Source organism: Cherax quadricarinatus, chromosome 50 (assembly GCF_038502225.1).
Source record: "Cherax quadricarinatus isolate ZL_2023a chromosome 50, ASM3850222v1, whole genome shotgun sequence".
Lineage (NCBI taxonomy): Eukaryota > Metazoa > Arthropoda > Malacostraca > Decapoda > Parastacidae > Cherax > Cherax quadricarinatus.
In genome coordinates, this window is record NC_091341.1 from 24126751 (window position 1) to 24142831 (window position 16081).

The window sequence follows — 16081 nt, forward strand, 5'->3', positions numbered from 1 at the left end:
GGGAAGAAGACAGTCCTGGGGAGGGAAGAAGTCAGCCCTGGGGAGGGAAGAAGACAGTCCTGGGGAGGGAAGAAGACAGTCCTGGGGAGGGAAGAAGACAGTCCTGGGGAGGGAAGAAGACAGTCCTGGGGAGGGAAGAAGACAGCCCTGGGGAGGGAAGAAGACAGTCCTGGGGAGGGAAGAAGACAGTCCTGGGGAGGGAAGAAGTCAGCCCTGGGGAGGGAAGAAGACAGTCCTGGGAAGGGAAGAAGACAGTCCTGGGGAGGGAAGAAGACAGTCCTGGGAAGGGAAGAAGACAGTCCTGGGGAGGGAAGAAGACAGTCCTGGGGAGGGAAGAAGACAGTCCTGGGAAGGGAAGAAGACAGTCCTGGGGAGGGAAGAAGACAGTCCTGGGGAGGGAAGAAGACAGTCCTGGGGAGGGAAGAAGACAGTCCTGGGGAGGGAAGAAGTCAGCCCTGGGGAGGGAAGAAGACAGTCCTGGGAAGGGAAGAAGACAGTCCTGCGGAGGGAAGAAGACAGTCCTGGGGAGGGAAGAAGACAGTCCTGGGGAGGGAAGAAGACAGTCCTGGGAAGGGAAGAAGACAGTCCTGGGGAGGGAAGAAGACAGTCCTGGGGAGGGAAGAAGACAGTCCTGGGGAGGGAAGAAGTCAGCCCTGGGGAGGGAAGAAGACAGTCCTGGGAAGGGAAGAAGACAGTCCTGGGGAGGGAAGAAGACAGTCCTGGGGAGGGAAGAAGACAGTCCTGGGGAGGGAAGAAGACAGTCCTGGGGAGGGAAGAAGACAGTCCTGGGAAGGGAAGAAGACAGTCCTGGGGAGGGAAGAAGACAGTCCTGGGGAGGGAAGAAGACAGTCCTGAGGAGGGAAGAAGACAGTCCTGGGGAGGGAAGAAGACAGCCCTGGGGAGGGAAGAAGACAGTCCTGGGGAGGGAAGAAGACAGTCCTGGGGAGGGAAGAAGACAGCCCTGGGGAGGGAAGAAGACAGTCCTGGGGAGGGAAGAAGACAGTCCTGGGGAGGGAAGAAGACAGTCCTGGGGAGGGAAGAAGACAGCCCTGGGGAGGGAAGAAGACAGTCCTGGGGAGGGAAGAAGACAGTCCTGGGGAGGGAAGAAGACAGTCCTGGGGAGGGAAGAAGACAGTCCTGGGAAGGGAAGAAGACAGCCCTGGGGAGGGAAGAAGACAGTCCTGGGGAGGAAAGAAGACAGTCCTGGGAAGGGAAGAAGACAGCCCTGGGGAGGGAAGAAGACAGTCCTGGGGAGGGAAGAAGACAGTCCTGGGAGGGAAGAAGACAGCCCTGGGGAGGGAAGAAGACAGTCCTGGGGAGGGAAGAAGGCAGTCCTGGGGAGGGAAGAAGACAGCCCTGGGAAGGGAAGAAGACAGTCCTGGGGAGGGAAGAAGACAGTCCTGGGGAGGGAAGAAGACAGCTCTGGGGAGGGAAGAAGACAGTCCTGGGGAGGGAAGAAGACAGTCCTGGGAAGGGAAGAAGACAGCCCTGGGGAGGGAAGAAGACAGTCCTGGGGAGGGAAGAAGACAGTCCTGGGGAGGGAAGAAGACAGCCCTGGGAAGGGAAGAAGACAGTCCTGGGGAGGGAAGAAGACAGTCCTGGGGAGGGAAGAAGACAGTCCTGGGGAGGGAAGAAGACAGCCCTGGGGAGGGAAGAAGACAGTCCTGGGGAGGGAAGAAGACAGTCCTGGGGAGGGAAGAAGACAGTCCTGGGGAGGGAAGAAGACAGTCCTGGGGAGGGAAGAAGTCAGCCCTGGGGAGGGAAGAAGACAGTCCTGGGAAGGGAAGAAGACAGCCCTGGGGAGGGAAGAAGACAGTCCTGGGGAGGGAAGAAGACAGTCCTGGGGAGGGAAGAAGACAGCCCTGGGGAGGGAAGAAGACAGTCCTGGGGAGGGAAGAAGACAGTCCTGGGAAGGGAAGAAGACAGTCCTGGGGAGGGAAGAAGACAGTCCTGGGGAGGGAAGAAGACAGTCCTGGGGAGGGAAGAAGACAGTCCTGGGGAGGGAAGAAGACAGTCCTGGGGAGGGAAGAAGACAGTCCTGGGGAGGGAAGAAGACATCCCTGGGGAGGGAAGAAGACAGTCCTGGGGAGGGAAGAAGACAGTCCTGGGGAGGGAAGAAGACAGCCCTGGGGAAGGAAGAAGACATCCCTGGGGAGGGAAGAAGACAGTCCTGGGGAGGGAAGAAGACAGCCCTGGGGAGGGAAGAAGACAGTCCTGGGAAGGGAAGAAGACAGTCCTGGGGAGGGAAGAAGACAGTCCTGGGGAGGGAAGAAGACAGTCCTGGGAAGGGAAGAAGACAGCCCTGGGGAGGGAAGAAGACAGTCCTGGGGAGGGAAGAAGACAGCCCTGGGGAGGGAAGAAGACAGTCCTGGGGAGGGAAGAAGACAGTCCTGGGAAGGGAAGAAGACAGTCCTGGGGAGGGAAGAAGACAGTCCTGGGGAGGGAAGAAGACAGTCCTGGGGAGGGAAGAAGACAGTCCTGGGGAGGGAAGAAGACAGTGCTGGGGAGGGAAGAAGACATCCCTGGGGAGGGAAGAAGACAGTCCTGGGGAGGGAAGAAGACAGTCCTGGGGAGGGAAGAAGACAGCCCTGGGGAAGGAAGAAGACATCCCTGGGGAGGGAAGAAGACAGTCCTGGGGAGGGAAGAAGACAGCCCTGGGGAGGGAAGAAGACAGTCCTGGGGAGGGAAGAAGACAGTCCTGGGGAGGGAAGAAGACAGTCCTGGGGAGGGAAGAAGACAGTCCTGGGGAGGGAAGAAGACAGTCCTGGGGAGGGAAGAAGACAGCCCTGGGGAGGGAAGAAGACAGTCCTGGGGAGGGAAGAAGACAGTCCTGGGGAGGGAAGAAGACAGTCCTGGGGAGGGAAGAAGACAGTCCGGGGAAGGGAAGAAGACAGCCCTGGGGAGGGAAGAAGACAGTCCTGGGGAGGGAAGAAGACAGCCCTGGGGAGGGAAGAAGACAGTCCTGGGGAGGGAAGAAGACAGTCCTGGGAAGGGAAGAAGACAGCCCTGGGGAGGGAAGAAGACAGTCCTGGGAAGGGAAGAAGACAGTCCTGGGGAGGGAAGAAGACAGCCCTGGGGAGGGAAGAAGACAGTCCTGGGGAGGGAAGAAGACAGCCCTGGGGAGGGAAGAAGACAGTCCTGGGGAGGGAAGAAGTCAGCCCTGGGGAGGGAAGAAGACAGTCCTGGGAAGGGAAGAAGACAGCCCTGGGGAGGGAAGAAGACAGTCCTGGGAAGGGGAGAAGTCAGCCCTGGGGAGGGAAGAAGACAGTCCTGGGAAGGGAAGAAGACAGCCCTGGGGAGGGAAGAAGACAGTCCTGGGGAGGGAAGAAGACAGTCCTGGGGAGGGAAGAAGACAGCCCTGGGGAGGGAAGAAGACAGCTCTGGGGAGGAAAGAAGACAGTTCTGGGGAGGAAAGAAGACAGCTCTGGGGAGGAAAGAAGGCAGTCCTGGGAAGGATAGAAGACAGTCCTGGGGAGGAAAGAAGACAGCTCTGGGGAGGAAAGAAGACAGCTCTGGGGAGGAAAGAAGACAGTCCTGGGGAGGGAAGAAGACAGTCCTGGGGAGGGAAGAAGACAGTCCTGGGGAGAGAAGAAAACAGCCCTGGGGAGGGAAGAAGACAGCCCTGGGGAGGGAAGAAGACAGCCCTGGGGAGGGAAGGAGAAGACAGCCCTGGAGAGGAAAGAAGACAGCTCTGGGCAGGAAAGAAGACAGCTCTGGGGAGGAAAGAAGACAGCCCTGGGGAGGAAAGGAGAAGACAGTCCTGAGGAGGGAAGAAGAAGACAGTCCTGGGGAGGGAAGAAGACAGTCCTGGGGAGGAGAGAAGACAGCCCTGGGGAGGGAAGAAGACAGTCCTGGGGAGGGAAGAAGACAGTCCTGGGGAGGGAAGAAGACAGTCCTGGGGAGGGAAGAAGACAGTCCTGGGGAGGGAAGAAGTCAGCCCTGGGGAGGGAAGAAGACAGTCCTGGGAAGGGAAGAAGATAGCCCTGGGGAGGGAAGAAGACAGTCCTGGGGAGGGAAGAAGACAGTCCTGGGGAGGGAAGAAGACAGCCCTGGGGAGGGAAGAAGACACTCCTGGGGAGGGAAGAAGACAGTCCTGGGAAGGGAAGAAGACAGTCCTGGGGAGGGAAGAAGACAGTCCTGGGGAGGGAAGAAGACAGTCCTGGGGAGGGAAGAAGACAGTCCTGGGGAGGGAAGAAGACAGTCCTGGGGAGGGAAGAAGACATCCCTGGGGAGGGAAGAAGACAGTCCTGGGGAGGGAAGAAGACAGTCCTGGGGAGGGAAGAAGACAGCCCTGGGGAAGGAAGAAGACATCCCTGGGGAGGGAAGAAGACAGTCCTGGGGAGGGAAGAAGACAGCCCTGGGGAGGGAAGAAGACAGTCCTGGGAAGGGAAGAAGACAGTCCTGGGGAGGGAAGAAGACAGTCCTGGGGAGGGAAGAAGACAGTCCTGGGAAGGGAAGAAGACAGCCCTGGGGAGGGAAGAAGACAGTCCTGGGGAGGGAAGAAGACAGCCCTGGGGAGGGAAGAAGACAGTCCTGGGGAGGGAAGAAGACAGTCCTGGGAAGGGAAGAAGACAGTCCTGGGGAGGGAAGAAGACAGTCCTGGGGAGGGAAGAAGACAGTCCTGGGGAGGGAAGAAGACAGTCCTGGGGAGGGAAGAAGACAGTGCTGGGGAGGGAAGAAGACATCCCTGGGGAGGGAAGAAGACAGTCCTGGGGAGGGAAGAAGACAGTCCTGGGGAGGGAAGAAGACAGCCCTGGGGAAGGAAGAAGACGTCCCTGGGGAGGGAAGAAGACAGTCCTGGGGAGGGAAGAAGACAGCCCTGGGGAGGGAAGAAGACAGTCCTGGGGAGGGAAGAAGACAGTCCTGGGGAGGGAAGAAGACAGTCCTGGGGAGGGAAGAAGACAGTCCTGGGGAGGGAAGAAGACAGTCCTGGGGAGGGAAGAAGACAGCCCTGGGAAGGGAAGAAGACAGTCCTGGGGAGGGAAGAAGACAGTCCTGGGGAGGGAAGAAGACAGTCCTGGGGAGGGAAGAAGACAGTCCGGGGAAGGGAAGAAGACAGCCCTGGGGAGGGAAGAAGACAGTCCTGGGGAGGGAAGAAGACAGCCCTGGGGAGGGAAGAAGACAGTCCTGGGGAGGGAAGAAGACAGTCCTGGGAAGGGAAGAAGACAGCCCTGGGGAGGGAAGAAGACAGTCCTGGGAAGGGAAGAAGACAGTCCTGGGGAGGGAAGAAGACAGCCCTGGGGAGGGAAGAAGACAGTCCTGGGGAGGGAAGAAGACAGCCCTGGGGAGGGAAGAAGACAGTCCTGGGGAGGGAAGAAGTCAGCCCTGGGGAGGGAAGAAGACAGTCCTGGGAAGGGAAGAAGACAGCCCTGGGGAGGGAAGAAGACAGTCCTGGGAAGGGGAGAAGTCAGCCCTGGGGAGGGAAGAAGACAGTCCTGGGAAGGGAAGAAGACAGCCCTGGGGAGGGAAGAAGACAGTCCTGGGGAGGGAAGAAGTCAGCCCTGGGGAGGGAAGAAGACAGCCCTGGGGAGGGAAGAAGACAGCTCTGGGGAGGAAAGAAGACAGTTCTGGGGAGGAAAGAAGACAGCTCTGGGGAGGAAAGAAGGCAGTCCTGGGAAGGATAGAAGACAGTCCTGGGGAGGAAAGAAGACAGCTCTGGGGAGGAAAGAAGACAGCTCTGGGGAGGAAAGAAGACAGTCCTGGGGAGGGAAGAAGACAGTCCTGGGGAGGGAAGAAGACAGTCCTGGGGAGAGAAGAAAACAGCCCTGGGGAGGGAAGAAGACAGCCCTGGGGAGGGAAGAAGACAGCCCTGGGGAGGGAAGGAGAAGACAGCCCTGGAGAGGAAAGAAGACAGCTCTGGGCAGGAAAGAAGACAGCTCTGGGGAGGAAAGAAGACAGCCCTGGGGAGGAAAGGAGAAGACAGTCCTGAGGAGGGAAGAAGAAGACAGTCCTGGGGAGGGAAGAAGACAGTCCTGGGGAGGAGAGAAGACAGCCCTGGGTAGGGAAGGAGGAAGGGAGGAAGAAAGGAAGGGAGGAAGTAAGGGAGGAATAAAGCAGACCTTGGCAACACAAACAAACTAGGGAGGTTAAACTTGATGTGGAGTGGAGGTCCCCTCAGGCTGTCAATGTCGTGGTTTAATAAGACACGATGACACCTGGTTTATGATCCCCTGGGACCCCCCTCCCCCCACGCAATTGTTGCTACCAAGGGGGAGGAGGAGGAAAGGGAGAGAGAGAGAGAGAGAGAGAGAGAGAGAGAGAGAGAGAGAGAGAGAGAGAGAGAGAGAGAGAGAGAGAGAGAGAGAGAGAGAGAGAGAGAGAGAGAGAGAACTCACCAGCAGCATGGAGTCAGTCGTCTTCACAAAACATAAAGCACACATTTAGAACTTAACACTACTGCTACCTACTTACACTACTGCTACCTACTTACACTACTGCTACCTACTTACGAGCAGTCCTCGAGTAACCAGCACCACTGTGAAGCCCACGCCTACGTAAACACAAAGCCAAGTACAAGAAACATCACAATCAATTATTATTATTATTAAAAATTTATAATTTTCGTTATTATTATTATTATTATTATTACTGCTACTACTACATTCACGGGGAAGCGCTAAACACATAGGGGGGGTTCATGCAGTGCCCAGTTCTATTCACTGATAGGAAGGATGGTTTCAATTCCTTGAATCAAGAGCCTTCAATTCAAAGAAGAATTTCTGAAGATCAGAAGGAAGTCTGAGGTATAATCAGTCCCTCATCCTCGAATTCATGTCCATTAGCCTTATCAAGACTGAGGGACTGATTACCTTAAACTTCTGATCCTATTCTTCTCTGTACCGGACTGAGGAAGTCACTGTGTGGTGAAACGTCTCCACAATAAAGATATCCACACGTGTGTAATTCATCATCTCAGCATAGTAGCGAGAAAGAAGATATCCAATGAACTAGCTACAACGGGACTCTACGTTGAAGGACTGTTGATCTGAGACACTGGAGCTGAAACAGACCTTCCCCTTGTCTCAGATATAACCTGACACTTCCCCCTCTTACCCATCCCCATTCCTACCTTCCTCATTCCCCCTCCCCATTCCCCGGGAGACTCTTCTAATTACATCGTGACAATTTGTGTGACTCGCGGACTATGACGCGCCGAACCAATTGCGGATATGATTTGTGGAATAAGATTAATGAACTTGGTTTTGGTTGTAATGCGATGGTGATACTGCTTTATTGTAAAACCATTTTAGGCAGCAGCAGCAGCAGCAGCAGCAGCAGCAGCAGCAGCAGCAGCAGTAGCAGCAGCAGCAGCAGCAGCAGCAGTAGCAGCAGCAGCAGCAGCAGCAGCAGCAGCAGCAGTAGCAGCAGCAGCAGCAGCAGCAGCAGCAGCAGCAGTAGCAGCAGCAGCAGCAGCAGCAGTAGCAGCAGCAGCAGCAGCAGCAGTAGCAGCAGCAGCAGCAGCAGCAGCAGTAGCAGTAGCAACAGCAGCAGCAGTAGCAGCAGCAGCAGCAGCAGCAGCAGCAGTAGCAGCAGCAGCAGCAGCAGTAGCAGCAGCAGCAGCAGTAGCAGCAGCAGCAGCAGCAGCAGCAGCAGTAGCAGCAGCAGCAGCAGCAGCAGCAGCAGTAGCAGCAGCAGTAGCAGCAGCAGCAGCAGCAGCAGCAGCAGTAGCAGTAGCAGCAGCAGCAGCAGTAGCAGCAGCAGCAGTAGCAGCAGAAGTAGCAGCAGCAGCAGCAGCAGCAGCAGCAGCAGCAGCAGCAGTAGCAGCAACGGTAGCAGCAGCAGCAGCAGCAAGCAGTAGCAGCAGCAGCAACAGCAGCAAGCAGCAGCGAGTAGTAGGAGCAGCAGCAGCAGCAGCAGCAGCAGCAGCAGCAGCAGCAACAGCAGCAGCAGCAGCAGCATCAGCAGCAGCAACAGCAGCAGCAGCAGCAGCAGCAGCCGCAGCAGCAGTAGCAGCAGTAGCAGCAGCAGCAGCAGTAGCAGCAGCAGCAGCAGCAGCAGCAGCAGTAGCAGCAGCAGCAGCAGCAGCAGCAGCAACAGCAGCAGCAGCAGCAGCAACAGCAGCAGCAGCAGCAACAGCAGCAGCAGCAGCAGCAGCGCAGCAGCGCAAGCAGCAGGCAGCAGCAGCAGCAGCAGGCAGCAGCAGCAGCAGGCAGCAGCAGCAACAAGCAACGCGGCAGGCAGCAGCAGCAGCGGTAGGTAGCAGCAGCAGGCAGCGGCAACAGCAGCGGCAGCAGCAACAGCAGCAGCAACAGCAGCGGCAGCAGGCAGCGCAGGCAAGCAGCAGGCAGCAGCAACAGCGGCAGCGGCAGGCAGCAGCAGCAGGCAGCGCAGCAGCAGCAGTGGCAGCAGCGGCAGCGGCGGCAGCGGCGGCAGCAGCAGCAACAGCAGCGGCGCACGGCAGCAGCAGGCAGCAGCAGCAAGCAGCAGCAGCAGCAAGCAGCAGCGCAGCAGCAGCAGGCGGCAGCAGCGCAGCAGGCAGCGCAGCAGCAGCGGCAGCAGGCAACAGCAGCAGCAGGCAGCAGCAGCAGCAGCGCAACAGCAGGCAGCAGCAGCAGCAAGCAAGCAGCAGCAGCAGCAGCAGCAGGCAGCAGCAACAGCAGCACAGCAGCAGCAGCAGCAGCAGCAGCAGCAGCAGCAACAGCAGCAGCAGCAGCAGCAGGCAGCAGCAGCAACAAGCAGCAGCAACGCAGGCGGCAGCAGCAGCAGCAGCAGCAAGCAGCAGCAGCAGCGGCAAGCAGGCAGCAGCAGCAGGCACGCAACAGCAACGGCAGCAACAACAGCAGTACCAGGCACAGCAGCAGCAGCAGCAGCAGCAGCAACAGCAGCAGCAGCAGCAGCAGCAACAGCAGCAGCAGCAGCAGCAGCAGCAGCAGCAGCAGCAGCAGCAGTAGCAGCAGCAGCAGCAGCAGCATCATGCTCAAACAGACGGGTTAACAAAGGGTTCCCGTCAGCTTCAAAGGATAAAAATATTTTTATAGACAGAATTAATGATAATGTGTTAGGTAAGAGGATACATGTGCGACGTTTAGCTCTCCAGAAGCTTTGTCAGAGATCCAGGAGAGCGAAACGTTGAAACAATAAAATGTCACATTAGTTGCACTTGTGTCCTATCACCTAAAGTATGGATATTGACTTCTTAATATTAGTTGATGAATATTCTCTAAATATTGTTTATCCGGTCAACATTTTCCTCCACTAAACACACACACACACATGTACGTTTCGCTTTCGGACACTTTTGTTAAATTATATAGTAAACATGAGGGAAACGTTGATAAAAATAATGATTTACGCTGTTTCGTCTGTCTTTGAGATCTATCTGTCGTCTTCTGGCCTCTTCTATCCTCTGTTTCCTGCAGTTCATTGTTGTCTCTTCTATCCAGTGTTTCCTGCAGTTCATGGGTTCGTTGCCTCTTCTATCCAGTGTTTCCTGCAGTTCATAATCTTGTTGCATCTTGTGTCCAGTGTTTCCTGCAGCTGAGTTGCGCGCACTCCAACTCTCTTCAACAGCACTCACGCCCGCACCTACTAACAGCTCCACCTTCTATTCTCTGGAGCTCGCGTCAACTCTATAACTCGCTATAATTCCGCTTTCATCGTCATTTCCCACTTGGGTAACTCTCTTTGTGGCACCTTCAGATCTGAGACACTCAGTATCCCTTGTTCACGCTCTCCCTCACGGGATAATATTGTTAAGTGATAATTACCTCCAACACCATGCAATGAGCTCAGCTCCTTGTGTATGTCAGTACCTCTCAGCTCTTTGTATATCAGTACCTGTCAGCTCCTTGTGTATGTCAGTACCTCTCAGCTTCTTGTGTATGATGTTAGTACCTCCCAGGTTCTTGTGAATGATGTCAGTGTCTCTCATCTCTTTGTGTAAGATGTCCAAAGCTCTTAGAATAAGCAGAATAAGCTTACAATAGGAACAACCTTCCGTTCTGTGGTGAGTTTCAACGAGTAAACGCAGGTTCGATCTTCTGTTCGCTAATCAAGAGAGAGAGAGAGAGAGAGAGAGTGAGAGAGAGAAAGAGAGGGGAGAGAGAGAGAGGGAGAGAGAAAGAGAGGGAGAGAGAAAGAGAGGGAGAGAGAGGGAGAGAGGGAGAGAGGGAGAGAGGGAGAGAGAGAGAGAGAGAGAGAGAGAGAGAGAGAGAGAGAGAGAGAGAGAGAGAGAGAGAGAGAGAGAGAGAGAGAGAGAGAGAGAGAGAGAGAGAAAGAGAGAGAGAAAATATTCTAGCTCCCGGGCTCCTCCACACACTCTACAAATTACTCCTTAATAAAATCATTACAAAATCTCTAAACAATACATTAGAGATGACATTTTCGCCCTAGGTCGCGTAAAACAAAACTAAGAAAGAGCAATTAGTGTGGACATAGTACTGAGTTAACTGTGGTTGCAGGGGTCGAGCCACAGCTAGTGTTTGCATCCCAGTGTTAGTCCATGTTAGAGACTTTTATTGATCTCTTTCTGCCCGGCAGGTAAACCTATTCTTGTGTAAGTACAAAAGTATTTCACGATGCGACTAATGGGAAGTTTGTGTAATGTGGATTTCGCGAGAGCATGACGCGGGTGTGTAATCACCTGTTTGTGGTTGTAGGGGGTCGGGTCGCTGGTGGCTTCTAGGTCCACTCTCTCCCTGCTCCATGAACTTTGTCGTACGTCTTCTTGAAGCTATGTATGGATCCTGCCTCCACTACTTCACTTTCCAGATTGTTCCACTTGTGTGTGTGTGTGTGTGGATGTCAGTGTACAGGTGAGAAGTGACCTTCAAAATACTCGTGAAGTTCATGAACTTCACAGACTAACGTGCTGCTGAACCCTAACTCTCACAAACCATCGTGTTGACAGACCTTTACGCCTAAGCAACTAGCGTAGTGATGGACCTTTATAATCTGACTTCTCTCTGGTATCTCCCTCAGACGCTGCTGGTTGGTAACAGTGATACCTTCACGGAGGTGAAGAACACACTGGCCCGCCCCGTGTTGGCCGCCAGGGTCAGACTACAGCCCTTCAGCGCCCACCCCAGGGTCGTCTGTCTCAGACTCGAGCTCTACGGCTGTAACTACACAGGTAGGCTCCTCGTGCAGGTAGGTTCTTAGTGGAAGTAAGTACTTTACGAGTTTCATGCATGGGTAAGCTCCTAATGAAGGTAGGTTCCCTGTGGATGCCAGTACCTTAAGCAGGTAGGTTCCTTATGCAGGTAGATGCTTCATATATATACGTTCCTCAAGCAGGTAGATACTTTATACATAGGTTCCTCAAGCAGGTAGGTGCTTCATATATAGGTTCCTCAAGCAGGTAGGTGCTTCACATATACGTAGATTCCACGAGCAGATAGATTCCTATTCAAGTAGTTGACGCTCCATACAGGTAGATTCCTTAAGCAGGTAGGCTCCTGATGCAGGAATGCTTTTCAAAGAGGTAGGCTCCTTATGCCTCATACAGGTTCCTCATAAAGGCTCCTCATGGACAAGCAGGTGCCTCAGGTAGGTAGGCTCCACGCAGGTTCCTTATGAACAGAGGATGACGGAATCTGGCTAACTTGGGGAAGCAAGACACCTGATTTCAGTATCTTATCCGGGGCAGCCAACCAGGGTGCTAGTAGGTGGTGGCTGTGGGTAGTAACCCATGTACCCACCTGCTGGGTGTTCCCCCACCACCCACCGCCTACAAATTACCCCTGTGTGGTTCATATGATTAGTGGTTGAGAGATGGGTGGTTAAGATAGAGGGTAACATGATGTACTGGGCAGATAGTGACCTGACCCCCCCCCCTATTTTTACTGTCCCTTTAACCTCTCCACCTCTTCTCTAACACCTTACCACTTCTCAAATCGCTTCCCCTTTCTCTATCTCACCCATGCCTAACTCCCTTTCCTGCCACCCACTCCCTAACGCCCTTTTCTGTGTAAGAAATTCCGGTACCTGGTATCTGAACACCACTACCTCCCCCACAACCACTATTATCACCACCACCCCTTCTATCACTCCCGTCACTACCACTATTATCACCACCACCCCTTCTATCACTCCCGTCACTACCACTATTATCACCACCACCCCTTCTATCACTCCCGTCACTACCACTATTATCACCACCTAAACATGTGGTGACAAAACAGCAGCAACTATAGAATAAAACAGAAACAACAAACAGCAACAACATTAACCTCAACAACAGCAACATCAAGAACAGCAGTAACAACAAACAACAAAAGCAGCAACAACAAACAACAGCAGCAGTAACAACAGCAGTACCAACAACAAACAGTAGCCCCCAGGCAGGTGTGTGTTAGAGCTCTGGCAAGCTTACCACGGACCCCTTGAGCTTAGCGCAGGTAAACTCCTCACAATCCCCGCTGGCAATAACAATCTTTTTTAAGCCCATCAAATCCTCACTTATCGTTCGGCTTACCTGCTTCCCACTAATGATATTCTGCATTTAAAATGCACTGTGCTTGCCAGTATTAGTAACGAAGGTTACCAAAGTGCAGATTAACGTTGGTATTTTTCGTGAAGATTCGGAAATATATATATATATATATATATATATATATATATATATATATATATATATATATATATATATATATATATATATATATATATATATATATATATATATATATACATATATATATATATATATATATATATATATATATATATGTATGTATATATATATATATATATATATATATATATATATATATATACAATAAGATCACAGTAAACAGGTGATTTTAAATTATGCAAAACAACCACTGTGAAAGAGTAGTGAAATTCCAAGCGCTTTCGTGACTACTCACATTGTCAAGGAACTATGAAAGTAATACATCAAAGGAAGGCAATAAAAGGGCTTAGACCACACCTCACAGTCAACTCCCACAACAAAGAAACACCTGACGCGAGACAATACCGGACTCATAAGAAAAGAGGAACACTGCAGTAGGTCCGCTGGTCCAACTAGACAGGTCCTCACGACATCCCACCAACATAAGAACATAAGAAAGGAGGAACACTGCAGCAGGCCTGTTGGCCCATACTAGGCAGGTCCTTTACAATTCATCCCACTAACAACATTTGACCAACCCAATTTTCAATGCCACCCAAGAAACAAGCTCCGATGTGCAAGTCCCTCTCAAATCCAACCCCTCCCACTCATGTACTTATCCAACCTAAATTTGAAACTACCCAAAGTCCTAGCCTCAATAACCCAACTAGGTAGACTGTTCCACTCATCAACTACCCTATTTCCAAACCAATACTTTCCTATGTCCTTTCTAAATCTAAACTTATCTAATTTAAATCCATTACTGCGGGTTCTCTCTTGGAGAGATATCCTCAAGACCTTGTTAATATCCCCTTTATTAATACCTATCTTCCACTTATACACTTCGATCAGGTCTCCCCTCATTCTTCGTCTAACAAGTGAATGTAACTTAAGAGTCTTCAATCTTTCTTCATAAGGAAGATTTCTAATGCTATGTATTAATTTAGTTATCCTATGCTGAATGTTTTCTAACGAATTTATGTCCATTCTGTAATATGGAGACCAGAATTGAGCTGCATAATCTAGGTGAGGCCTTACTAATGATGTATAAAGCTGCAGTATGACCTCTGGACTTCTGTTGCTTACACTTCTTGATATAAATCCCAGTAATCTATTTGCCTTATTACGTACGCTTAGGCATTGCTGTCTTGGTTTAAGGTTGCTGCTTACCATAACCCCCAAGTCCTTTTCGCAATCTGTATGGCTAAGTTCTACATTATTTAACTTATAAGTGCTAGGGTTATGGACACTCCCGAGCTTCAGAACCTTGCATTTATCTACATTGAACTGCATCTGCCACTTTTCTGACCAAGAGTAGAGTTTGTCTAAATCCTCCTGAAGTTCCCTAACATCTACGTTCGAATCAATTATCCTACCTATCTTCGTGTCATCGGCGAATTTGCTCATATCACTAGTAATTCCTTCATCAAGATCATTGATATATATTATAAACAACAACGGGCCCAAGACTGATCCCTGTGGAACCCCACTTGTTACTGATCCCCACTCGGATTTAACCCCATTTATGGACACTTTCTGCTTCCTGTCTGTGAGCCATGACTTGATCCACGAGAGCACCCTTCCCCCAATGCCATGAGCTGCTACTTTCTTCAACAGTCTTTGGTGCGGAACTCTATCAAATGCCTTACTAAAATCTAAGTAAACAATATCAAATTCTTTATCGTGGTCAACAGCCTCAAAAGCTTTACTGAAGAAAGTTAATAAATTAGTTAGACAAGACCGGCCTCTTGTGAATCCATGCTGAGTATCATTAATCAAGCTATGCTTATCGAGATGGCTTCTTATAATCTCAGCTATAATTGACTCTAGTAATTTGCCTACAATTGAGGTCAGGCTTATTGGGCGGTAATTTGACGGTAACGACTTGTCCCCTGTTTTAAAAATAGGAATTACATTAGCCATCTTCCACATATCAGACACTACACCTGTTTGAAGAGATAAATTAAAAATATTAGTTAATGGTTCACAGACTTCCATTTTGCATTCCTTAAGAACCCTTGAAAAAACCTCATCAGGACCCGGTGACTTATTTTACTTCAGTCGATCTATCTGCTTCACAACCATTTCACTAGTGACTGTGATGTTACATAATTTATCTTCTTCTGATCCACTATAAAAATTAATTACCGGAATATTATTAGTGTCTTCCTGTGTAAAAACCGAGAAAAAATAATTATTTAAAATCGAGCACATTTCATTCTCTTTGTCAGTAAGATGCCCATAGTTATTTTTAAGGGGACCTATCTTATCTCTGACTTTTGTTCTATAGACCTGGAAAAAACTTTTTGGGTTAGTTTTAGAATCCCTAGCAACTTTAATTTCATAGTCCCTTTTAGCTTTTCTTATCCCCTTTTTAATGTCCCTCTTAATGTCAATATACTGATTCATAAGATGACCCTCGCCTCTTTTGATACGTCTATAAATTCCTTTCTTATGCCCTAGTAGATATTTCAGCCTATTATTCATCCATTTTGGGTCATTTCTATTTGATCTAATTTCCTTATAAGGGATAAACGTTCTTTGAGCAGCATGTATTGTGTTCAGAAAACTGTCATATTGATAGCTCTCTTCGTTACCCCAGTCAACAGATGATAAGTGTTCTCTAAGCCCATCGTAATCTGCTAAGCGAAAATCTGGGACTGTTACTGAGTTATCCCTACTATCATACTTCCATTCAATTCTAAATGTAATTGATTTGTGGTCGCTAGCACCCAGTTCCTCTGAAACTTCTAAATTATTAACAAGGGATTCATTGTTTGCCAGAACTAAGTCAAGCAGGTTATTACCCCTTGTAGGTTCTGTCACAAACTGCTTCAAAAAACAATCCTGAACTACTTCTAAGAAATCGTATGATTCTAAATTCCCAGTCAAGAAATTCCAATCAATATGACTAAAGTTAAAGTCTCCTAGAATTACTACATTATCGTGCCTTGTGGCCTTAACAATTTCCTCCCATAGTAGTCTCCCCTGGTCCCTATCTAAATTTGGGGGACGGTATATCACACCTAAAATTAATTTTTCATGCCCCTCTGAAAATTCTATCCAAACAGACTCTGTATGTGTTACTTCAGACTTAATACCCGTTTTTATGCAACAGTTCAAGCGATCTCGGACATACAATGCCACCCCACCCCCCTTCCTGATACTTCTATCTACTTGGAACAATTTAAAACCCTGAATGTGACATTCTGCAGGCATGTCCCGACTTTTTGAATTAAACCACGTCTCAGTAATGGAAAATACATCTATGTTACCTTCACTAGCAACTAGTCTCAACTCGTCCATCTTATTCCTAGCACTGCGACTATTTGTGTAATAAATATTTAATGACCCTCCTCTCTCTTTACCCTTCCTGCTCCTTTCTGTTATTCCACTAAACCTATTACTGTCCTTGTCAATTAGTGCCACTGGCTTTCCAATATCCACCTCATTTTGCCTATTACTAGTTCTCCTAGTACTCATGTTACTACCCTGCGACTTCACAGTTTTCCCGCCAAAACCCATACC

At 50.5% G+C, this 16081-nt stretch overlaps 1 protein-coding gene across 1 annotated transcript in view; it reads left to right on the forward strand.

The window, feature by feature from the left end:
* Positions 1–16081, forward strand: part of LOC128695265 (discoidin domain-containing receptor tyrosine kinase B) — a 430413-nt gene that overhangs the window by 348360 nt on the left and 65972 nt on the right. The window contains exon 5 of the mRNA XM_070095538.1: positions 10921–11071. Coding sequence (XP_069951639.1) covers positions 10921–11071 — 151 coding nt within the window. The remainder of the gene's footprint in view (positions 1–10920; positions 11072–16081) is intronic.